We start from the raw sequence: 25,823 nt of genomic DNA on the forward strand, positions 1-25,823 counted from the left end.
GCCAACTGTTTAGATGAAGGCGGGGGATGGAGCCAGTCACCAGTGTCAGATTGCTACCTGGGAGGGCAGAACTCAGGAGGCGAGTCCGTGGGCCTGGGATCCCTTGCTGACAGCTGTGGGCCTTAAGTAAAGTATCACACTGCTCTGAGCCTCGGTGTCCTCATGGGTAAGTGGTGATGAATAATACCTTCCCTACAAGGTGTGGAGAAAACTGAAAATCGTGAATGAAAGCCCCTGGCATCATGCCTGGCACTTAGTAAATGTTTAATTAAAACAGTGATTACTCAAGGTTTGGACCGTCACTGGGACCGAAGTTCCGAATGGAAAGGAGAGTGTAAGATCAAGTGGAGAGGGGTTCACCTGAGCATCTGGTCCCCATTCTCGTCTCCTGGGGCTCATCCACGTCCCAGACACTGTCCTCTTCCTCTCTTTACAAGGTGCTGTCAGAAACTCAAATCCTAGAATGTAATTCCTGTGTTGTAGGCATATAAGCCAGAGGTATATGCCTTCCATTCTGAAGTGACAGGGGAAAACGTTTCCCCACAAATCCTTCCAACTGCCCTCCAGGACTGCTGGCATAACCCTGGTTTTGAAGATGTGTCTCCAAAGCTCAGACAGGTTAAATAGCTGAGGTCGTACAGGGAGTCAGAGAGGAGCTGGAACTGCAGCCATCCATGTTGCTGTCCAAGCAGCTCCGCTCGGCCCCATGTCAGAAAGAGTCATGTTGTTCCAGGCCTTTCATCAGTCTGCTGGGGCAACGCAGACTGTCCAGCAGGGAGGACCCCAAGGGGTAGGGTTTGCTAAATGCCCTGGAAGCTTCAACCCAGGGGAAGGAGAGGTTCGAGAGACCTGGAAAGCAGTCATGTGGGGGGTGGGGGGGGGAAGGGTGGGAGCTGAGGAACCCAACAAAGACCACCAAGCATTTCCAATGTGCTGGAAACTGTTTGGGGGATTTCATTGCGCGTTGATGTGTTCCATTTTCATGATTCTCTTATGAAAGGGGTTCTACTATCATCCCCACTTTCAGATGAGGAAACCGAGGCACAGAAAAGTAATTTGCCCAAGATACACAGCTAGTGAGCAGCAGAGCCATGATTTCACATTCAGGCTGTCTGTCCCAGAGGCCACACATTTAACCTTCCGATTTGACTGCCTCTTGCACGTTTAGACCAAAGACGACAGAGAGAAAATTCTTACGGGGGACTCTGAAATGGCACCTTAGGTGGGAGCCAGGTCAGTCTAGGGGTGGAGCAGGGCGTGGGGTGTCTGAGAGTGAGGGCAGTTGGGCACTGGGGACTGAGACTCAGAGCAGCTCAGAGCTCCTTGATCTCCACTCTCAGCATCTGTGGTTGAAGAGTGGTCTCTATTTGCATCATTGGGTTGCCTGGGGGACTGGGAGGACGGCTCAGCCCCCCGCAGCTTGCCAGAGGAGTGGCATGCCACTGGCTTATTCTTCCAGCAGACATTTCTGGTGCCCCCATTCCTGCCCCAACGCACAGGTGCTGAAGATCCTCCCTGCAAAACAAAATTCCAGCCCCTGCGGTGAGATGCCCATGGTCTGATGAAAACAGAATGACAGCTTTCTGTAAATGAGGGCTTACCAGCCCTGGTGGGTGCATAGAGCTCTGACCAGCTTTGCTGGCTGGGGCCGGAGGGGCGGGGGGGGGGGGGTCCGTGGGAACCTTGGAAGGCTGTCCAGGGAAGGTGACATTGAAGCCAGGACTTGATGTGGGGGTTTGGTAGGGGAAAGCAGGACAGGCTCCTTGGCCTCCTGGGGGATGGTTACTCCACAAGCTCAGGAAGTCTGAAGACGGCCTGAGAGAGGGGGAGGCGAGGGACAGAGCACACCAGCATCCACGTGCTTCCCAGGGACTCTCCCCGCGAGGGGATGCGCTGTGGCGTCCCCAATCCAGGCACAGCCGCCTTATGGACGAAGAGAATGACAACCCGATGGCAACTCGGGATGACAAAGACGCCCTGAAGGACACGCGCTTTTTTATGTAATCGACCTGCCAGCGAGGGTCTGGGGAAGGCGCTCACAGCCCGGCGCCCAGCGGGGACCGCGAGCCTGCGTTTTTTCCTTGCAAACAGGAGGGGACAGCAAAGCGAAATAAGTTAGGCAAGTCCTGGGAGCCTTAAAGAGCAGGGCGGTTCGCCCGGCTGCCTTTCCCCTGCGCGCGCTGGGGCGAGCTTGCGCTCCCCTCCCTTCTTCTCCCCCATTCTGACCCCTGACCCGCGGGTACCACTGCACAGCTCTCCCACCGGGGTTGCTCGCTGGGTGACCTTGGACCGGCCGCTTGACCTCTCTGGGCCTCAGTTTGTCGGTCTCTGCCCCTGGCAATGCTGTAACAGCATCGCGGGGCTCTCCCAACGTCCCCAGGGCTGGAGGAGAGCGCGGAAAGGGGGGAGGAAGAAAGGAAGAAAATAAAGCGGAAAGAGCGAAGTAGGAGAGGCAGGTAAGGAGGAGGAGGAGAAAAGGGGGAGAAGGGGGGGGGATAAAGAGAAGGAGAGGAGGGAGGCGGCGAAGGAGGGCGGGGGGGGACGGGTGGGATGGGAGGGGCACGGCCCGGCGCGGCGGCTAAGAGCGCGGGGAGGGAGAGCGGAGTGCGGGTCGCGGCGGAGCGGGGCGCCGGCGGCGGCTGGCGGGGCTCGCCCGGGACTGCGGGAGGCTAGCTGAGCGCGCCGCCGGTCCGCCCGCGGGCCCGCTTGGAGCCCGCCCGCGCCCGCTGCCCTCTGCTGGGGAGCGGGGGGCCGCATCCGGGAGGCGCGGCCGCCAGCGCGGGGCACTCAGCGGGCGGCCCCCCCTCCCGGGGACCCGGGCGGCGCGGTCGGTTCCCACCCCGTGCCGCCTCCGCCAGGCCGACCGCCGGGCTTGGCGCGGCCGCGGCGACCAGCCCGGGTTCCGCGCCGCTGGGGCGCGGGCGCGGTCGCGAGTTGCGGGGCCGCCGCTGCCCGCCCGCGTCGAGTCCGCGTCCGGGGCCCGGGCGGCCCGCGAGCATGGAGGAGAAGTACCTGCCGGAGCTGATGGCGGAGAAGGACTCCCTGGACCCCTCCTTCACACACGCTCTGCGGCTGGTGAACCAAGGTGAGGGTGTGCGCCGCCGGTCGTTAACTGACGCCCGAGGCCATGGGGGCCGGGAAGTGGCGGCCAGGGGGCTCGGAGACGGGAGGGTCGGCACCGGGTAGGATGCGGCGGGCTTGGGAGGCAGAACTATGAGGATGGCTGGAAATAGACCTCGGGGAGGAGAGGAGGGCCCCAGGTAGCAATCGGGGGGGGGGGCATTTGGGTGGGGACCTGGGAGATATGGGACACCTGGGGAAAGCCAGAGATGTGAATTTGGGAGACTTGGGAAGGAGAAGCCTGGGGCATTGGGATGACACTTGAAGGCAATCCTTGGGGACTGGAGGACACCCAAGGGAAACTTCTGGGTGGGGGACAGCGAACATCTGGGGACTTTGTGGGGCGGGGGTTGTATTATCTCATCGGAGGGGAAGATCGGGAGGTAGCTCTGGAAACTAGTGTGGTTAGTCTAAAGAACTGGAGAAAGAGCTGGATGAAAATGGAAGGATTTGAGGAGACCAAATGCAGAAGATGCAAAGGGAACAGGTGCTGGGTTGTTAGTGAGAGTTTGAGGACCCTGGAGGAGGTTTGCGGGCAGACCCCAAGCCCGGGAGGGCAGGACCCAGCTGCCCTAGTGGCTGAGCCCAGTTCCCGCTCTCATGTCTGTATTTCTTCCATGCCCAGGCTCTAGCAGCCCTGGTGGGGCGGTCTGCCCTCCCTGGGGGGTGCACAAGTCATGCCAAGCCTCGCAGGCTGGCTGTTGCAGGGATCCATAGGGGAGAAGAGGTGACACAAGTGCCCCTTTTTGGCTTGCCTGTCCTCATTTTGGGAAGAGCTGAGTGGGCGACCCTCATTGGTGGCTGGCTCAGGGTTCAGAACACTGGCCAAGGAGTCTGCTGCCCATACCATTTTAGCACTAGTCCAGCCAGCTCAGGGTTTGAACAGTCCTGGGAATTACAGGACAGGGGCACACAGGGCTGAATGGAGGCGTGCCTGCCTGGGACAGCGTCCACTGGCTTGTTCATCCTCCAGCTTCCTGAATAATCTTCTGGGATGGAAGGTAAATGAAGTCTTCTTTCCCGGGAGCAGACCTCTTCTCCTCCTGTGTCTGGAATTCACGTTGCAGATAACGATGGGTTTGGGCCCACTTGTCTGCTTTTCTTCTGGGTTATGGCAGAAACATTATCCGGTCAGACGTGTTACCTTTTGCATGGCTCACTCTGTGCAGTGACAGTTTGTCGTCCCCGAGATGAATCGGGTCTGCTGGTCTTAACGCTGACCCTGGCTCTTTCACTGTCGAAAGTGAACAATGAGGCAGACATATTCTATTTGTACATAGATATCTATATTTTAAAACAGCAATCTCCGACGTTTGCCGATTACAACCAGTTCCTCAGACTGATGGTGGTGGAGAGACTCACTGTCTCCAAGAATTGAAGCATGATATTTGAATTGTTCAGCAGGCATCAGTATAGAGCGCTTTCCCATTTTGTTTTAATTTTAGGCTCATCTTGCTTGCTTTACTAAAACGGGCTTGTGGAAAGGTAATGGATATGTATTCTTAAATTTTATTCCCATGCCCTTCTGAACAGTCCTACAGTTAGGTTTGTACTTCTTGCTCTTTATGATTTACATAGATCTTTTGTTGCCTGCTGGGCTGTCATCTCTGTGAAAGAAATTTCTTTGTACATTGTGTGAGATGAGTGGCATTAGAAGTATTCTGGACTGTAGAATCGAGTGAATTTTTCTTCATAGAGAAGCTGAATCAAACTTACGTTGTACTCAGTTAAGGAAACAGTTTAACTAAAAGTTTAATGAGTTATTTCAAAAGTCAGATTTTTTGTGTGTGCCATAGTATTGTGTTGCTAATACATTTAAAGTTCTTTTGGTTTCTGTGTTTTTACTAGTGTTAATGGCCTCTGGTTATTTGAAATAGATATTGGACAGTATTGCTATTTAATGTTTTTTTAGATGTTAAACCTGATTACCTTACTTTTCCATCAAAAATGTAATTTTTGTAAGAAGTACATTTCTCACTCCTTCCTTATGTGAAGGAATAAAAGTGCTACTCATGTGCTCTTATTAATGTCAATTTAGATTATTTCAGACTGAAACGTTTTTCCCTTAAGTCAGAGGCTGATATCTAGGATGCAAAGTCCTATCGTTTAAAATATTAATGACGCTGTTATATAACTCGAAAATTACAAGTGCATTTCTAAAAGTGTCTTAAATCTGAATTTGGATGGTTATTAGGAAGCTTTGATTTTAAATCTGGTAACCATCTTATATTATTGACTTGAGGAAAGCGTTTTTATTCTTAGCTATATTTTTGACTCTTTGCCTCTAAAGGAAACTGGTTTTATTTTAGAGGTTACTCTGAATCTCGATACTAGAGTTGATATTCCTGCGCTAACTTGTACAGAGATGATGGTTCTGCAATGTGAATCTTCATTGTATTGTGGAATGGGTGGCAGGTCCAAATGCTAACACTACCTTATGTCTGCATAGTATTTTAAAGTTTCCAAGGCTCCTTAAGGCGCCTGCTATCCTGTTCTGTTCTCATGCTTGTATCTTTGGGAGGCTCACATGGATGTCTCCATTTCTCAGGGGAGAGAGCTTGGACTCAGCTATGCAAGCTGGGGGCAACTGACATGGATTGCCTTTGGACTCAGGTCTGTTATCGCTACCTGTGACTCCCCCAAAAGGTGGAACAAAACACTTTGCACGTGCCAATTAAAACCGTGCAGAAACCAGGTAATTAATATGCTTGCTTCTGGGTGACTTGATTTTCTAAATAAGTTTCTTCGTGTGTTTCTCCAGACGTCTTCCTTGCTGAAGTAACCATTCCTGGTAGATGTAGCCTACAGGATTTTAATGCTCAGGCCAACAAGGCACTTTTGAATTAAAGCCCTCCTGTGACCACTGTATTACTTTAGTAATCAACACATTATGATAATGAAACAGTTTATCAATGAGGTGTTGCCACTATTAAAAAAATAAGTATTTGTTCACGTCGATCAACATCCTAGCTGAATTACTTTTTTTCTAATAATCTGTAAATAAGAACTTGAGCTGTGGTGTGACATGGGCACAGGCTCCCACACTCATATAGGTGGGCGTTTTATAGGTTTCCAGGCTTGAGTTTTATGGTGGGCATTAGTTGCTGACTTTCATTTTTATTTTCTCAGGATAACTGGTTCTCCTTCCCTCCACCCCTGAAATATTGAATACTTTTGTTTCTTTACCAAAAGTAATGGGTAATGTTTACTTGATGTGAAATCAAATCAAAGAAAATAGGCTTTGGTATATCCCCAGCCCCCCATGCACAAGTGCTTATGGAGTGAGTGAATTGACATTGTAGTTTCTTGCCAAGGAGGTTAATGGAGATGAAAGTACCGTTCCATGTTTCATATTATATTTGCTAGTAGGGATGTGCTGACTCCTACTAAAAAACCATCTTTAGAAATGTCTTACGCATTATAATTTAATCAGCACTCTGGTATTGCTTTGGATGGTTTTCAGTACAAGCCAAGTAACCATTAAATAAGATTACATAACCCTGTATTTTTAATTATCTGATATAATATATGGATTGGTGGCTGGTTCACTGGCCAAGTTGTATTTAGTGGTCGGTTACAAGAGGAAGGTCCATTTGTCTCCAATTGATAAAGTTTTTGTTGTTGTTGTTGTTGGTCTTTTAAAATGTAATACTCATATTACATCAATTTCTCTAATATTAGGACTCTTAGCATTACTCAGGTTATACGTGAGGGGTAAAAATGTATAATGTGAGGATCGTCACTTTGTCCAACGTGTACCTCTGTTCAACAAAACCTGATGGCTTCAAGTTTCCCTTTTGGGGAACTCCTTTTGGAAAATATTTCTAATTTGCTTGACTGTTGTCAGATGTATAAAGTAAGAGAGACGAATGAGACTGAAAATTGCAGAATTATATTACGGTGGGGTACCTTCACACTATAATGTGAGATTCTCTGCTTTTATCCAGAGGAGGGTGTGGTTATTTAGATTGTAATTGTATTTCTTAGTGTTACCAGCTTTTGGTTTTGATGGGGGAATGGATGTGATGACTCACATTTTAGAGAAACTGTTTCTAAATTTTCTCTAGTGTGTTACAATTCAAAGTGGTCTGTGAGTTACAGTGTTTCGGATCTGGACATTAGTTACCAACTTTAGAGACCCTACCTGCCAGGTCTCAGCGCTGAGTCCTCAGGTGGGTGGGGAAAACATGGTCTCTGTTCCAGAGAAACTCGTGCGCGCCGGTGTGTTAGAGAGTGAGTTTTAAGTGTATAGACGCCCTTTTCTTTCCTAAGGAATGTCTCATTATCCTTCAACTCTCCTTTGAAATATTTAGTTACTCGATGGTTCAGATTTAACTAAGTCAGCCTAGGAACATTTTCGAGCCGCTTCTCTGCCTGGTCATGTCTGTAAAGTCAATACTGGTAACAGACCAGAAATGTAGAGGTTATTAGCGTAATTTTTTAGTTGTAGACACCGAGGCGCCAACAACTAAAGTGACTTACAAGGTGACATTCTTGTAAAATGTCCAGGTGGAGGTTCAAGCCATTGTTCTTTCTTCATGTCATACTGACCCTCGGAGGGTTAAAAGGTCAGGACTGGGATGGGACAGCCCGTTAATGACAGAAGGAGAATGAAAATGCAGGCCTCGTGTGTGCTGTGTGTTCTTTTCTCTCTAGCCTGTGTTGGAATTAAAAGAGAAGTTTCATAGCATCCAATGTTATACTTCCTTCTTAAGGTATCTCCTCTGACCACTTTTCTCCCCGCCATGGGCTCTATTGTCCAGTTTCTAGTCTCCCAGCAGCCAGTTTCCCTCTGATGGTGTGGTGCCCGTCCTTCTGGGGTGCTCGGATGTCTGTCCTCCTGGGAGAGAGCTTCTTGGAGGCAGGGCCGGGTCTTACATCTCTTTGTGCCTCCCTCACCTCTCATAATTCTTGGTATGTAGCCCTTTCGAACTCCGATCCTCGACTCCCACCATCCTTTCAGTATTATGTTTTAATTATCATAAAGGAAGAGGAATACATGTATTTGGAGTCCAACAGTCGGAAAGAGCCTAGCTCGTTACCAGGTTAGAGCACTCAGATTGGGGGTGGGGCGGAAGTCTCTAACAGCTCCCAAATATACAAACGAGAGCTTGTTCCGAGTGAGAGGCAGTGTTAAACCAGCAGGAGGACATCCCATGTTCTTTACCTGTGGTGGAACAGTCGTGGCCTTTCTCGGGAGCTAATGCGAAGATGATGTCAGATCTGCTGTAAATAAGATGTTTATTTACTTTCGTTCTTTCTGGAAGAACTTATCAAGCCAGTGAACTCTAATACAATTAGCTCTCCTTCCCTAAACTCCTAATGGGATTGCTTATGACAGATCAAACCCAGAAATTCAGAGGCCATTGTCACAAGCCAGATAAGCCTTCTTACCTGAAGGACTTGGTCTGCTATCTCAGGAGCCAGGCAGATACCCAAAGCCAGAGGGGCAAATGAGGTGGCAGAGCAGATGCCAGCCGCCATTGGATGTCACAAGGCCCTTTGGCTTGTTGCCATCATTCCTACTGAGTGAAGATAGAATGCTTTGCATTTTTATTTTTTTTACCAGAAAAAACAGACGGAGAGTGTTCCTTGGCGTTGGGGGTAATGATTATACTAAAAGCTGCCAAGTTCGGGGCCTCTTCTAGACCACGTGCATCTTGTGCATTATTTCTACCCCCCACCCCACCCCATGATCTGGCCAGGTAGGGGGTTTTAGTCCCCCCGCCTGCCTCCTTTGCTTTTTCAAATGAGGTCTCTCAGGCTCACAAAGGGAAGGTGACTTGCCCGTCAGGTGTGCAGCTCTGAGCAGTCAGGCTGAAGTTTCCAGCCAAGCCTGCCACACTTTGACGGGTACACTAAGAAAAGAGATCACAGGACAGAAATGGACATTGCCGTTCGTTCAGAATGAAAGGTCCATTGTAGCAGAAGCTGGGTAGGAATTTCCACGGGTGATGATGGGTTTTTAAAAGAGGTCCCGAAAATGCGTTTTACCAGAAATGCAAGCTCACCTTTTCCCTGTGCTCTCCAGCAATACTTCTCAGTCTTGAGCAAGCATTCAAGGCAAGGAGTTTTAACTGTGTACATTTCAGTGGTCAAGGAGGAAATAGGAAAATGGGCTGTTTAGAAAGTTAATAAGTCAGATTCCTGTTAGCGGTCTGTCTTCGTAGAGGCACCGAGCTCTTTGTATTTTACTGCTCTGGTTATCACAGAAATGATTGGCTGAAAGTATGAAATCAGGGATTTATAGTCAATGTATGGTATGTTTCACAATTCTCACTCTTCTAAAAATAGGCTTAAAAAAGAGTAGTAAGAGCATACAAAACACAGAGAGAGGTGTTGACTCTCTGAAGTGGCAGGTGTATTTGAATAAACTACTTAACTTGCAATTGCTAATAATAGTAGTTACCATTTATCAAGAGCGTTTTCGGGGTTAGATGCTTTATGTTGATTATTTCATTTAATTCTTCTAATAGTCTTAAAAGAGTAAACCATTTTACCTTATTTTACAGGTGAGAAAACTGAGGACAAGAAGGTCAAATAATTTGCCTAAGGTCAGACTGCTAATAAGTGGAAAGCCAGGATTCAGACTCTTACCTGCCCACCTCCAGGACATTGCACACTTCACCTGTGAGCCGTAGGTAGAGGTGGAAGCTTTCAGGGTGGCTGCATTTTCGTGTTTGACTTCGTGGAAATTCTCTGATATGCAGCTCTTACAATTAATTGCCTGGTATTGGACAGGTGACCTGTGACCAGGGCAGTCTGCATACTGCACAGAGGGGCACAGACGGTGGTATGACAAAATGGGGAAGAAGCTTGGTGACCAAACACAGCATGAAAGTCTGGTGGATGGCACTTACACGGCAAACAGCCTTACTTAAGTGACGAGCGGGTGCAGAAAGGGCCATGTGACGATAGGGAGTGACAACTATCTAGTCTGTAATCGTGTATCGGTCCATTTCTCAGAGCCTCAGTTTCCCCATCTGTAAAATTGGGGACCTTATACCTCCTTTGTAGGGTTGTTTTACATGTGAGATAAGTACAGAGTCTAACACACTGTACGTCTGTAAACACTGGGTGCTTAATAAACATTACCTGCTCTCTTTACAGAATGGCCTGAGACAGATGTGTGTGTATTAGCGTCACTTTCCAGACTTTAATTCATAAATCGTCTACTTTCATTTCTTGGGAGTAATTTTACGTTACTAGAATGATTTTGGTTTTCCAATCCTGGAACTATTGAAGGACAAACTCATTCTTTAGGAAGCTTTTTTTCGTTAATATCGTGTATAGAGTTAGCTGCAGCTCTGACTGATTTTTATTATGCTATTCAAGATGCAGCACCTGAAGCTTACATTAACAAATGAAGCTTCCACAAACAGTTTTACGACTGCGCATCTTAAAGCATGTCTGGACATCCAGCAGCCTCTCTCCACAAGCACAAGATATTTTACTCTGCATTGGTAAGCTTTAAATTTCCATAATTTTTTTACATTTCCATAATTTTGCAGTCAGCAGTCAGCCTCTACTGCTAGAATACCCTTTCTGATCTCTCTTTTTGATGTGAATCTTACATTTGGGGTCACTGTTGGTTCCAGCTCCCATGGAGAAATTATAAGGGAGAGAAGAAGGGGCACTTTTCATTCTCGAGGTTTTTCCTTGTTCTTCATCTATTTCAGGATTTACGCCGTTTGTACTCTGCTCTTTGTCCACTAGATGGCGCTCCGCATAGCTAGGTTATCCTCTGTCCACACTGCTAGCTAGCTAGCTACTCCTGAACCAATGTTGGTCTTGATCAATCCACAAGCTTGCATTGCTTTTGATTTTCATGCAGTGATATTAATTTTTCATAGTTCTGATATTTTAAGAGGAATACTCTTTGATGAGTATTTGCAGAAAATCTTGACTCGTTTTGGTTTTGTAGCCATCATTTCTTGAGTGTCGAAGGCGTGCCAGGCACTGTGGCTAGGTTCTTTTTCACATTTTGCATCCTTTAATCATGGTGACCGCCCCGTGACATTGCTTTGTTGTTCTCATACTACAGATAGAGAGGTGGAGGTTAGAGGGAGGTAAAACTTGTTCAGGGTCATGTAGCTAACGGGATAGGGCTGACTGTGCCCTAAGGAAAAAATATTCCAAAAGCATTGAATTGCAAAACTTTTCCTAAGGAAAGTGTTAGGATAGTCTGACTTCTGGCAACCGGCTGTTGTAATCTGTGTATTTTGTTGGGGAAGATTATAATCCTGACAATTATTTGCATTGGCATATGACGGTCTGACAAGTAAGTTGGCGAACTTGTTGCAATGATGTTGCTAACCTTTTTTGATATCAGAGGGATCATTCATTATGAATTTGTACCAACTGGACAAACAGTTAACCAAGTTTACTGTTTGGAAGTGCTGAAAAGGCTGCGAGAAAAAGTTAAACGATGTGAATTTTTCGCCAATTCATGGTGGCTTTTGCATCACGATAAGGCACCAGCTCACACGGCACTGCCTGTGAGGGAGTTTTTAGCCAGTAAACAAATAACTGTATTGGAACACCCTCCCTACCCACCTGATCTGGCCCCCAGTGACTTCTTTCTTTACCCGAAGATAAAGGGAATATTGAAAGAAAGACATGTTGATGACATTCGCATCAAGGGTAATACTACGACAGCTCTGATGGCCATTCCAGAAAAAGAGTTCCAAAGTTGCTCTGATGGGTGGACTAGGTGACCGTAGTGATATTCAGCAATGAGGTATGTAGCACTTTTTCTAGAATGAGTTAGCGAACTTAGTTGTCAGGCCTCATGTAAGTCAGTTCTCTGATTTATGTGAGGAAGCGAACAACAGTCACAAAAGCTACCGTGGTCCTGCTTCCTCCTGCCTTCCATTGTCCATTGACTCGGGTGGGTGAAGAGACTTGATGAGGACCAGGTACAAAGCCTGGGAGAAATTGTGGACAGAGCCATGCTTCCGTTTGTAGTCATTTTAGCAGGGCTGAATACGGGATTGAGTCCGTAAGACTCTACACATTTATATTGAGGTGTCTCTTCATTTCATTCATTTATTGAATTAATATTTGTTGAGTATGTGCACTGCTTAATTGAACTGTGTGTTCGGGGCCAGCTACTTCTCTGAGCCCGTGTTCCCTTATCTACATGTGGTGGTAACGCCTGCCTCTTAGGTTGTCTTGGGGGGAAATGACCGTGATTATATTTGTTTTGTTTCACTATAAGTTTTTAACATATAGAATATCATTGTCATCTTTAATATGAGATTATTACACATTTATGTTTCTCTTCCTCGTATGTTATCTTTTATATTTGAATTTCATACATTAGCTCTTGGTTATCTATCAGTGCAGTATATTATCTGCTGGGCTTTTTTATTTTATTTTTTATTTTTTATTTTTTAGAGCTGGCTTTCTCCTACCACCTTGGACCTCCTTCATCCCTTGTTTTCGATTTGGGTGTCGTCAGTGAATGTAAAGAGAAGCAAAATACTTAGAAAACTCCCTCTCACCTTTTGTTTACCTACCATGTGCAAGCCACAGTAATCTAAAAATGAGACTGAAATTAGATTGACTATTGCCAAAAAAAAAAATAATAAAATAAAAGAGTAGTTAGGGACACACATTTCATGTCGGGTGAACTTGAGTTCACATCTCAGTTCTGCCACTTCTTTGCAATGTGATGTTGGGTATATGAACACCTCTGAGCCTCAGTTTCCATGTCCACAAAATGGTAATTAAAAGACAAGCCCCTGTGTAGTTTTTGTGGCGTTCAAATGAGATACGTGTGAAGAGTTACTTCGTGTCATGCCTGGCACGGACTGAGTCCTGGGTAAATGGTTGCCTGTGTCGTCATCATCACTGGCATCCTCTTTTATCAAGGAATTTGTGATCCAGTGTGGGAGATAAACAGACGGAGGGAGCAGTTGTAACCGTGTGCTAAGAGAAGAATGCCTCGAGTTTTCAGGGGCTCGGAGAATGACCCCTGGCTTATCTCAGGACCAGGAAGGGCTTTCTTGAGTCTGTTCAAAGAGGAATTAGCTGAATGCAGAAATCCTTGCAGGCGGGGGAAAGGACTTGGGTAGGGATGTTTAACTTCTAATCCCTCCAGATTGTAATTCCAGTCTCCCGTATGTTTCCGTAACATCTTCATATTCCTACTTGTCATGGTGTATTGTGGTTATTTGTTTTTCTGTCTTCCCCTTTCCAGCTCCCGGCTCCCCCGCCTCTCCCATTTTAAGACCTTTATTTCTTCTTCCATTAAAGTACTTATTTGGAAAATGTTTAAACTCAGAGAAGAGCTAAAAGAACAGAGCTAAGAGCCCCTGTATGCCCATGTGTCTGGATTCTCCAATTGCTCGACCATTCTTTCTGTGCACGTGTGTGTTTTCATGACTCATTTGAGAGAAGGTGTGTGTGTGTATTACCTCCCCTTACTCCTAAATGCTTAAATGTCTTGATGTATATTTTCTAAGAATAAGAGCCTTCTCTTACATACTGTAATTATAGACAGCAAGGGTCAAAATTAGCAAACTCATGATTGTTTCGGTAGTGTTACCTAATGCACAGTGCACTTGCTAATTGTGCCCGTTGTTCCAGCCTTGTCTTTGTAGGGTCCAGTTCAAGGGCACACATTGCACTTGGTGGTCAGGTGTCTTCAGTCTCTTCGTTGGGAAGAGTTGCCTCTGTACCCCTTTGCCTTTCTTGACATGCAGTTATGAATATTACACAGGCCAGTTTTTTGTAGAATGCCGTTCCATTTGGGTTGTCTAATGTTTTCCCTAAATTCTGTTCCGCTCCCTTTTTGGCAGGAATCCCACTAAGCAGTCGGTGTGTCGTTCTCTGTGCATCCATCGGGAGGCACACGGCCTCAGTGTCACTTTGTTCCGTGACTGGTGATTCATTTGATCGCTTAGTTATTAAGGGGGTGATGGTTATTTCCACTGTAAAGTTACCATTTTCCTTTTGTAATAAATTCATACTTTTGTGGGGAGATACCTTGGTACTATGTAAATACTCTGTTCCTCATTACACTTTCCCCCACACATTTTAGTATCCATTAACATTCTTACCCTGAGTTAGTCATTACATGATGGTTGTAAAATGGTAATTTTCCACCTCAGTCATTCTGTCTACATTTAGTGTTTGACATTCTACTGAAAAAGGAGCATTTTCATTTTTTTTTTCTTCTTTCCTGCTTCTTCTCTCCCTCCCTCCCTCCTGCTACCTACCACCTGTCTGTATAAGTTCAGGGATTCTTCTTTAATTCATTATTTGTTATAATCCTTTACTGTCATTAGAGAAGTTGATGCTGAAGTTGTCCAGGTTTGTCCATTGGGAGCCCCTTCACCCTGGGTCTGGGGTCCTCTTGGCACACTTACACTATGTGCTTTAGAGTTCTTTTTACTTTCTAACAGATTTTGTTCCAGGCCCATCCTGTGCTGGCTTTGCCCAGTCCTGCAATCAGCCATTTCTTCCAGGTGCCTGGTTTCTTTCAGGATGGAATGGCATTTAGAAACCAGGAGGTGGGCTGCTGTGTGTCACTTCTGGGAGGTCCTTTCCTCACAGAGCTGGGACATGACTGGATGTCCGTGTTGTGTGGCCCCTGTTTTCGTGTTAACTCTTAAGCTGAGGCCAGCCTTTTTTTTTTTTAAATGAAAGGTCCAATAGTAAATATTTTGTGGGCTGTACATTCTACTCAGCTGTACTGTTGTAGCCAGAAAGCAGCTCCACATACTATGTAAACGAATGATCAGCCCCAAAGAACTGTTTAGAAACAGCCAGTCTTGCCTGCCCTGCCCTGCCCTCAGCTTCTGGAGCGCAGGGACCAGGCCTTCGCTCTGCCCCCCAATGCCTCCCACACTGGGACACAATCACAGTTATTTGGATGAATGACTTAATGACAACTGTTAGCTGTTTTCTACTGCAGACCATTCATTTCTCTTAAGTGGATCTTTTAGGTATTGACTTCTTGTGACTTGTCGATTTGTTGAGGTCCTTATTGGCAAGTCAAGAGCCCTTTAAAAGCATGACATACACATATACAAAGTGATGCCGAGACAAAATAATTTCATAAAGCTCCTGAGAGTGTTTTCTTGTGATAAAATGGCTACCTTTTTCTTGATCAAGACGGAGCCGTCACGTGCTGCCATCAGCACGGCCCCTGCGCTGGGCCAGCATAACTCACTCCATGTGGTCTCGGTTGAGAGGCCCCACTCCCGTACCAATCGACTGGGTGAACAATCTCAAAATTATACTCCTTTTAGTGTCTCAGAATAGATTTGTTTTCTCACAGTATTTTTAGTGTAATGTATTGCTCTGATTTACTTAAAAAAGGACTTCATTACGGCAGTGGGAAATGGGTTTTGTCAGGGAGTGAGCCTGTTCTCACAGGAAGCACCTCACCTGTTGGTGAGGCACGTGGCTGTGACCAAGGTCACCTTGGATGCTGAAACAGACCAGGCGCCTGAGTGATCACCGCAAAGAGCAGAAGCTGAAGCACAGGTGCATGCAGAGCCGATTTCAAGCGGCTCCGATGACTTGGAAGCAAATCCGACTTTGATTGCTTACATTTTTTTTTATTCCCCAAATTCATCAATTGTAAACTTGTTGCTGAGCAGTTTTCCTGTGTGGAAGCAGGCCGGCCATCTGATCGTCTGTCAGAAGCTGCACGGAGTTTCGCTCGGTCCTTTGTCTAGAAGCCAAACGAGTGGTTTTCAAGTTATGTGTTAGAGAGAGGCCAGCATTCTGTGGGCAGTCCTCCTCCGGCAGTAAAGGGAGATGGAACGGGCTGCCTCCTTACCCACCCAGCTTTTTACCCTCCAGGTCCTGTGGTGCCTGTAAGGTGTGCATTGGTTACAGAGTTTTACTGTTTATGGCTTTGTTGTTAAGTATGAAAAGTACTGTGATAAGGAAATTACACTTCGGTGTCTGTCTGTCTCTGACTCCCTCGGAAACACACATGGAGGAGAAAGGAATTTCTCCACTTATTGACACATGGTCCGTCATTTACTATAGCGTCAATCCAGAGCAAATAGGGAGCCATCAGTCCCTGCCCTGTATTTACATGGTCTACAATGATTGAGAAGCACAAGGGGACAAGAAAAAAAAAAGCCACCGAATTTAACAGCCTGTTCATTATATTCTGTCTTGTACTTTCTTCTAGCTCCTTGAATGGATCAATGGATGTGTTACTTTGTTAATAGCTGTATGAGCTTCAGGGTTTCATCTATGGAATGGTCACGAGAGGATCTGTGTAAATGCCTGGAGTATTGTTGTTGTCAAGAGGTTTGTTACCTCTTGCTCCAAAGTTCTTGAGGCCAACACACCGCTTTCCTTCTCCTAGAGCCCCGCACAAAACACTCGGCCTGGAGCCGATCCTCATAATTCTTATTGAAGCATTTATTTAGCAAATTGTCCGTGAAGTCTTGGCTCCCCAGTCTTTGTTAGAGCACCACATGACTTCCAATGAAGGATGCAGAGCCGGAAGTCATTTTTAGGCTTGGGAGTCAACAGTATGGCATAGGAATAGCGAATCAACGAGTCAGATTTCAGACTTTTAGACCCTTTCAGGAAATCGCTCTCTAGACTTCTGGGGGGAAAGCCTTTAGAGAAGACTGTCAGGGTGTGTATTTCTCCATGGTCTTTCCCGCTGGACAGGAGCGTGTTCAGTTCCATTCAGTGAGGATCCTGTTCTCGGGCCGGGCCAAGTGCTGGGACAACCGAGCTGGGTAATGCCTGATTTCTGCTTAGAGGGTTTTCAGCTCAGTGGGAAAGCAGCCCATTAAAAGGCATTTCTGCTCGGGGTGGGAAGTGCCGTGATGAAGACCAGCATACAGGGTACCATGGCCCCGCGTGGGGCTGCTGCATCATCCGGAAGAGGTGCCCAGGTGTGACTCCTGGTGTGCTCCCAGGGACGTCCTGGGCTGCAGAGTGAGCCAGCGCACGTCGCGGAGTCTCCTTCCCCAGCGTTAGGTCGGGGGCACCTGCAGACTGCGGGACTCTGCCTGGCGCCCACTGTGTGATGAGTTGAGTCCCTGTGTCCTACCCTCTGTGTTCCCCGCACTTCCTGCAGCCCATCCTCCTGCGTCCGTCACTATTGATCACACTGTTGACGATAATGATTTGCTGGGAGTCATTTCTCCCCCTAGAATCCCAGTTCCTGCAGACAGGAAATCTGGCCTGCCTTGGATTTCTTCTGCAGCGCCCAGCACAGGGCCAAGGAGACAGCAGGTCCTCAGTAAATGTTTGTCCAATAAGCAGACAGTCCACCCTGGTTCTTGTTCTGTGGGTTAGAGCAATGCATTCCCAACCTCAGGATGCTTTCGTGAAGGAAGATTGAGTTTCCAGCTCCTGGTTTTAGGGAGCGACCTGCCATTTCTCAGGCAGGCGTGCCGGGCCTGTGCACCTGGCCACATGGGCACAGGCCTTGGGTCTGGGACTCAGACCTGAGGGTCTCCCTCTGCCATTGAAGATTTTTCGGATCTGCCACACACCTTCACTTCTCTAAACTCCAGGGCTTTAGTTGTGACGACGGGCACAATCCTACCTACTTCCCAGACTTGTTGGGAAGGTTCAAGGACTACCTGGAGACTATATATAACCAGATGCCAGCTTCTGAGACCTGGGGCTTTCATTCCCTTCCTGCTGAAGCTCCAGTGCACAGAATTGTGTCTGACACACAGTAGGCACTCAGTGCTTGTTGAATGAGTGATAGACGTGAAAGCACCTCCTGTCCGTCTGTCTGGAGTGTAAGGTAAAAGCAGGACTGTATTGAGAAGTGGGGCTAGAGGGGTAGGCAGGGGTCAGGGCATGGGGGGCGGCTACAGATAGCTAAGGAGCGTGAACGTATTTTAGGCTCCTGGAGCACAACCGAAGGAGGTGGCAGGAGAATGACGTGGTTAGCTGTGTGTTTTAGAAAGATCGTGTGAGGTGTGAACAGTGCAGGTTGAAAAGTTTTTGAGTTAGGCAGTTCAGGGTTATATGTAGTCTTTCCAGACACGTGCTTTCACTAAAAATGCATCCCCTTGTATTTGAAGCCATGGTCAAGGATGGGATCCCCCAGGGAGAGAGTGCAGAATCGAGCGGGAGGAGGGCAAAGGGCAGACACGGTTCTTCATGGCTGTGTGCTACTCCACGGGACACCTGTCATCACGTACCTCGCGGGTTCTGCACTAACGAGCATTGCCAGTGTGTGCGGTTAACAGTCGCGATTTGTCCAGCCTGTGTCCTCACACTATGTCCGTGTCTGCCCAATAGTCTGAATTTGTTTCTTTGCCACCAGTGTTCTCTTCTCTTCAAGATGTGTATTTTATAAAGTAAGCAGTGCAAAATGCAGGTCTTTCTAAAGATGCGAATCCAGTCAAGTCATTCCTTTGCTTACAGCTTTTTAGTAGTAAGTACATCGTTTCCTCAAGCTGAAATCGTGTTTCTCAGGATGGTGTTCTCTGCCTTCCTTACCTGGCTACTGTCATTCCTGTCGCTCCCTCTTTGGTCCTGAGGTTATAACCACACTGGGTTTCTTGTCTGATTCATGAGAACCACACGCTCTTTCCTGTAAGGCATTCTCTGTGCTGTGTTTTGTTTTTGTTCTGTTGTTTTGCTTTTTTAAAAAAACGCAAACACCCTTCTCTCTCTTATGTGATTAACTCATGTGTATTCTTAGGGATTCAGCTGAGGTTTTACCGCCTAGAGGAAACCACTTATCCGGCCACTCTCGGTTTCTGGATTGGATCCTCTGTCTGTCCTTTTCTGATCTCTCAGAGCACTGTGTGTATCTCTGCTGTAGCCTTTATCACCCTCGATTGCAGTCTCCTTCTTCCCCAGGTGCCCTACACACACACACACACACCACACACACACACACACACACACACACAACACACGGGGGGTAAGAGCTCCTCGCAGGCAGGGACACAGTAGGTTTTCAGTAAGTGTTTACTCAGTGAGCTGCAGGGAACCCCTTCAGTTAATCCCTGTAGGGCCGTCTCCCAGAAGTTGGATGATCGGTCCCAGTTCATGCACACCTGAGGGCCCTCTCACCCACATGGGCAGGTTGGCTTCTGCCAGCAGCTTATGTGAATGCGCGTAGGTGGGCCTTCGAGATCACCTTGTGAGCTAATGTCTGTTTAGGATCATTTGTGTTGTCTCTGCGTAGGTGTGGCTGTTCTGGGAGAGACCAAGTAGAAAGCATTGATTTGGTGGACGCTCAGCAGGTCACCGATTCTGAGTGCTTGGTAATAGGTGCGTAATGTACTGAACCAGAAAACTGGGTACTTGGGTTCCGTTTCCCAGTCTGCTGTACGGTCCCTTTCAGGTGGGGTTTGTCGTTCCTTGACGTCGCAGCTGGGCAGAGAGCATGTTCTCTGACACTCGGCATCATGATCCAAACAGGAAAGGCCACGCTGCCAGAACAAATGTTTTTTTCAGAACTGGAGAAGCTCTTGGAAGAGCACATTTGTCTGGTCTCCTGACGGTTTTTACCAAGTTAAGAAAAAAAGATGTTATAATGTCATTGAGTATTACATTAGGTTGGTGCAAAAGTCGTTGCGGTTTTTTGCAATTGTTTTGACTTTTGAAACCGCAATGACCTTTGCACCAACCTGATATTACTATACAAGTTCAGAGTTGCTGGTTGGATTGTGTGAACTTACAGTGGCTGAAGTTGTCCAGAGACTAGAGAAAATTAACTAGCAACTGCAGCATTTGGATTTGCATCTACAGCCTGTAATCAAATTACAAAGCACTTCACAGGCTGCCCTGGGAAGGAGGAACTGGTTGGATTTATACGGCGTAATACAGAGACGAGGGGGAGGTAGAAGTGAGCTCTCGGGTACCAGGCCCATTTCTGCAAGGGGAATTCTCTGTTATAATGCCTGGTTGTCCTGAGGCTTCCAGAGTCCTCCAGTGCACCTTGTTCTCTTCTCTCTCTTTCTCTCTCTCCTCCCTCCCCCTTTGTGTGTGTGTGTGTGTGTGTGTGTGTGTGGTGTGTTGGAATGGGTGAGAAGTGGCGTTAGGCCCTGGCAAAAGCCTGCTAGTTGAGATTCGGATTGTGTGGACACGTGGTGTGGCGGAGTAGATATCAGAGGGCTCTCCAGGTAAGCCGTTAGCTGTGAGGCCCTGAGCAAGTCCATGCAGCTCTGGATCACTTTCCTCATCTGTAAAATGGGCTAACACTGCCTGGGTTACAGTGAGGTGAACGGGGAGGTTGGGCAGTAAAAGAAATATTTGTGGAGAGTTGGTGCCCCATCAATGTTTATTCCTTTCGCTTTCCTAAGGCTCTTCCGATCAGAACACGGAGACAAGAATTTTGTGCATTAAATAACAGGTGTGGCTTTGTGTCCGTGTGCTTATGTTTGGGGATGACATTTTTTCCTTCTCTCATAGCATTTCTAGACACCCTTGGTTTTCTCCCTCTCTTCCCCTCCCTGGCTTTCTCTGTATCCCCTACCCATCAACAAGAAAGCTCAGCACTGGTGACTTCCCTCTTTTGAGTTGTTGTGTTTACTGATTAAATCCTCTTTGCACCTGGCTCATGTTTGAAAGTTGCTGATTATATTTTATGGACCCTTCGCCTCCCCACACTAACATGTGGTACAATGGTTGGACCTGCCTGGAACACCATCTTCTCAACCAGTAATTATTATGGTTGCGTCGTTGTACCGCACCCAAACCCAAAGCGTGATGGATTGTGGCGAGTCCACCCCTTCAGCTGCCATTAGTGCAGGTGTTTGTGGTCGCAGCTCCCACACTGGCTGGTAATTGCTGTCAGACTGTGGTGCAGTGAAACCCCGTTGTCATGGCTGCTGGGGGACAGAGAGGAGGGCGTTTTCTGTACTTTAATGTCTTGGAAGCTAATTAGTCTTTGGAACAAAATAGTATAAAGTGTGTGATCAGATTCAAGCTCTGAATTTACATGACTTTGAACTTTTCCTTTATCCGTCAGTGTACCTTGCTGTGCAGGCATCCTGTTCCGGTGCCTGGCTGCCACCGCCCTGGGTCCCGGTGCTCACCTGCTGTCCTGAGAGCTGGGCTCCTGTCTCATCCCTGAGGCGGAGACCTGCAGCCTTTGAACCCAGCAGAGACCTCCTCATTGGCGCTCCCTATCCAGGGCTGCTGCCACTCTGTTTCTGGGTCAGGACGGGATATTTTTACCCACACTGTAGAAACACAGATGTACAATTCCAGTTCGGTCTGATGTAAGATGACTTTGAGTGTTCCGTATTTTGGAAGACAGTATTGGATAGTGATTAAGACTGAGGTCTCTGGAGTCAGATTGCTTTGATTTACATTCGTCCTGTCACTCCTGCTTGCTAGCTGGATGCCCTGGGGCAAGTAGTTTAACCCCTCACTCCCTAAATTTTCTCAGTGGAGGCAAAATGTTGACTACAGTAAAAATACTACCGCAAAGGGTTGCTTTGAAGATGAAATATGCTAACGTATGTAAAGCATTCATTACCTGGTAGGTAGTTATGTTCTGTTAGTGTTAGCTGTTATTATTTTGCTGTTTGGATTTGTCAGGTGCTGTGCTAACGGCTGGGGGTGGGTGAAGATGAATGCGACGCAGTCCCTGACCTAAGAAACTACAGTCTCCTAGGTTTCCAGTGGGACTGTATAGAGTGTGGCACACGCTGTGCATGCAGCATGCCCTCCACACTCTCGGTTCTGCTCCTTACCCAGCTCAGTTCTGTTCAGAGCTCTCCTTTGCTGTCTGGTATATGATCCATGTACCACCCATCCTTCCCTACTGGAGTGTGAATCCAGGTAAGCAGCATGCTGTCTGCTCACTGCTGTACCCCCAGCACCTGTAACAGGACCAACGTGTGGTGTGTGTTCAATAAAAGATACTGGATGAATGGATGCTGAAAGTGCCATGGGAGCACTGAAAGAGAACAATGAATTAGACTGGATGGGACAAGGAAAACTATGGAGGTGGTACGTCTTACTTTGGACCTTGCAGGATGAGTAAGAGTTTGCCAGCTGTTTACCAGGTGGACAAGGGCATTTCAGCCAGAGGAGCAGAGGTTTAGTGATACGAAAGTCTGCAGTGTGAATGACGGGAATGGGTTCCTGTTGTCACATCAGATGATCTGATGGCTAGTTCACATGGAGATTAGAGGGATTCACGTTCTGTTTAGGTACCTACTTAGTGGTCAATACCATGTTCTCATCTAAACTCTTGCTTTTGCCTATTGCAAGAAATTAAATTTTTTGTAAGATTTCATATGGTAGCTTCATCTTTTTTGGTGAAGTTAATTTCAGTGATTTTCCATTGGCATAATCAAGCACAGATACAACTAAATAATGATGGAGAAGGTGATGGTGATGGTGATGATGGTGATGGTGGTGGTGATGGTGATGGTGGTGGTGATGATGGTGATGATGGTGATGATGATGGTGATGGTGATGATGATGGTGATGGTGTGATGGTGATGATGGTGATGGTGATGGTGATGATGGTGATGGTGATGGTGATGATGGTGGTGATGGTGATGATGATGGTCATGATGGTCATGATGGTGATGGTGATGGTGGTTATGGTGATGATGGTGATGGTGGTGATGGTGGTGATGGTGATGATGATGATGGTGATGGTGATGGTGGTGATGGTGATGATGGTGATGATGGTGATGGTGATGATGACGATGTGATGGTGGATTGTTATGGTGATGTGATGGTGGTGGTGGGATGATGGTGATGTGATGGTGGCAGTGGTGATAATGGTGGTGGTGATGATGGCGATGGTGATGATGATGGTGATGGTGGTGATGATGGTGGTGATGGTGATGATGGTGATGATTATGATGGCAGTGATGATGGCATTTGCAAATCACTTTCAATGCTTTTACCAAAGATTTTCACTTGTTACTTCACTTGAGACTCTTAATAGCACTGTAAGGTACACAGAATTGATTGACATCCTGGTTTCTATATTTGTTCATTTGCCTAGGCCTTCAAAATAAATAATTTACAAAGATATACCAGCCAAGGATCCTTTTATTACTACCAAAGGCCTTGGCTTCTGAGGCCTACCTGGTGTCTTTGTTCTTGACCTGTGCTAAGCAGTCAAGCAGCCCTGGACCCTGCCGGGCCTAGAGAGGAAAGAGTGACATTCCCGAGAAATGTGGCTTGTGCACCCCATTTTGGTTCCCACTTAACTTTCCAAGGGTGGCGATACAGTCCAGAGGCCTCCTGGGCCCATCGTCACATGTGACCTCATGGTTTGAGAAGCAGAGCAGAAGAAAAGGTCAGTGTAACAGTGGTTGGTGAGCCCAAGTACCTCTTCAGTACCATTTATAATCCTTTACTTTTCTCTCTAAAGCATCATCCTTCTGCAGAATATAAGCTCAATGAGGGCAGGGTCTTTGTGTTATTCTCTCTGATACCCAACAGTCAGAGCGGTGCTTGGCACCTAGAAAATGTTCAGTGGACATTTTGGATAAATGGTTATTAAATGGGTGATAGTCTCATTTTGTCTACAAGAAGTCCCTTTGCCCTAGGTCCTTACCTGAACTCCTGTTTGTGGGTGAAGGGGAAAGTGGGGAAGTTTAGGCTCCTCCCAGAAATTAGAGGTTTGCTAGTAGGTGGGGTGGATGTTATCTCCATTTTTAAAAACAGGTTAAATAACTTGCATCGGGTTATGTGGTAGGCAAGTAAGTGGCAGAAACACATTCAAACCCAGGTCTTTCCAGTGCAGTTGAATGACTTTCTGAGCTCCGTTAGAAAGAAATATTAATAGTTATTTATATGTAATTTGTGCATATTTAGATATGTTCCTCTTGTGTATTGTCTCCCTGATGTTTTCAATATATGAACACAATTTGAATAAAACTGATGTTTACCTATGTAACAAAACCCATTCTTATTTGGTGTATATTCATTATAAATGGGCATGCTTATTGTGGCAGAAAGTGATTTGCAGAAATACTGTTATCAGATCTGATCAAACATGAATCATACTGCACACAAATCTTGTTGTCAAAAGCATCTCTGATGAAATTGCAATTTGATTCTTTTATTTTCTCTCTCTTTGTAGAAGAGGATGGTTTGAGTTAATCCGTTTGGATAATATGATTTTTTTTTCCTTCTCTCTAGTATTTTCACCTTGAATCTTTAGACCTGTGGGAGGAACGATTCTTCCTATATTCTTTCCTTTATGTTTCTCTTTAAGGTTTCAACATTTTAAATCATTTAAATATTTACATGCAATGTCTCAGTATATTTATATTTGACATCATCTGTCAGTGTTGGCTAGTGTATTCAACATTAACTACAGTAAATGGTCCAAGAGGGCATGTGTTGTGTCTCCTCCTGCTCGTTGTTGATTTCCTAGCACATAGCGGGTTTCAAATGTTTGTACAATAAGTGAACTTACTAAATACCTGTGGTATTAGATACTTCCTAGACCTGGATAGAGGAGACCAGGGAATACAGACAGTACTCTGCTTTCATGATGTACATAGGTATGAAAGAGACATGACGAAAATAAAGTGTTACCCACTGTCACACTATCAAGTGTGGCCCGAGTACTGGAAGAGCGTAACTCCTAGGGACGGTTGGAATAGCTGCATTCACAGGAATGGTATAATGGAGACTGGATTTAAAGCCTAAATGGGATTGAAGGAGAAGAGAGGGAAAGCTAACAGCACATATAAAGTCACAGAGCCCTGACAGACTGCAGTAGATTCTGGAATGGTGAGGAATTCTGGGTGCAGGGTTACTGCAAGGAAGGCAGACAGAACGAGGCAGAAGAACTCAATTGCATCTGAGTATCTGTATTGATCGATGGAATATGGATGCTGCCCTAACAGTAATTGGAAGAATGTTTATTACCCTTAAATGTTAGGCTTAAAGGATTGTTTTAGCGTTGGTGGACCTTGTCACACAGAAAAAATAAATACATGTATTTATATGTAATATATGTTTTTATTAACATAGTTTTATATAAAGATATATATTTATATAATTATATGTATTTGATTGACTTGTACACTTGCTAATACTGATCATGCTTTTACCATTTTGATCTCAAAAACAGAACTAAGGGGGGAGTGAATTTTTCAGATCTTTTAATTGTTATTGCCAAACTCTCAGATATTCAGCTTCATTAGGTACATGATGGCTTGTAGGAGGGATCGTGTTTCTCTCACTCACTGAGCTATGAAAATATTCTCTTATTGGGAATGGATCCTGCAGCCTGGCAGAGACAAGTAGTTGGGAGACCCATTCTAAATTCAGCTTATTAGGAAAAACACTTCAAAAAAGGATTAAATTATTTGGATTCAGCATTTGGAGATTAGGGAAAGTTAAGGATATCAAGTGTCAGGCCCCTGCCAAGCATCCTTTTGAAAAACGACGCCTTCCTCAACCGTAGAGAGAAACAGAGCAAACGAGGAAGCAGGGCTGCTGAGCCATAGAGTGATTTTGCCTGTAAGTGGGAGTCTGGCCGTCGCCAGGAGCGTAGAAAGAGCCCATGTTCCATTGAGGCCCCTGGGCAGCATTGTGGTCTGACTGTGCATGGCAGGTCACTTAGTGGGACGACATGGGCTCGACTCGGCCTGTGGGCGCTTCCTCCTCGTGCTTAGGAACCGTCTTCTGAGTGGAAGTGGTTGAGTGATTTTGCCCTGCTCATCCTGGGTAAAAAACCCAGCCGCGCTGATTGTTAGCTGTGTATTAGGTCAGTTACTTAGCTTCTTTGAGTGTTCTCCAGT

At 46.4% G+C, this 25,823-nt stretch overlaps 1 protein-coding gene across 4 annotated transcripts in view; it reads left to right on the top strand.

The window, feature by feature from the left end:
* The first annotated feature begins 2,928 nt into the window (after positions 1-2,928).
* The window catches only part of KHDRBS3 (KH RNA binding domain containing, signal transduction associated 3), a 155,545-nt gene continuing 132,650 nt past the window's right edge, over positions 2,929-25,823 (top strand). The window contains exons 1-2 of one of the 4 annotated variants that reach the window (XM_033126922.1): positions 2,948-3,085; positions 10,456-10,583. In XM_033126922.1, the coding sequence (XP_032982813.1) occupies positions 10,484-10,583 (100 nt within the window). In that variant the 5' untranslated portion in view covers positions 2,948-3,085; positions 10,456-10,483. Of the gene's footprint in view, positions 3,086-10,455; positions 10,584-25,823 lie in introns of all 4 variants that reach the window. The other 3 variants (XR_004425026.1, XM_033126921.1, XM_033126924.1) reach the window with 3 other exon arrangements.

The sequence above is a fragment of the Rhinolophus ferrumequinum genome, chromosome 14, assembly GCF_004115265.2.
Source record: "Rhinolophus ferrumequinum isolate MPI-CBG mRhiFer1 chromosome 14, mRhiFer1_v1.p, whole genome shotgun sequence".
Taxonomy (NCBI): domain Eukaryota; kingdom Metazoa; phylum Chordata; class Mammalia; order Chiroptera; family Rhinolophidae; genus Rhinolophus; species Rhinolophus ferrumequinum.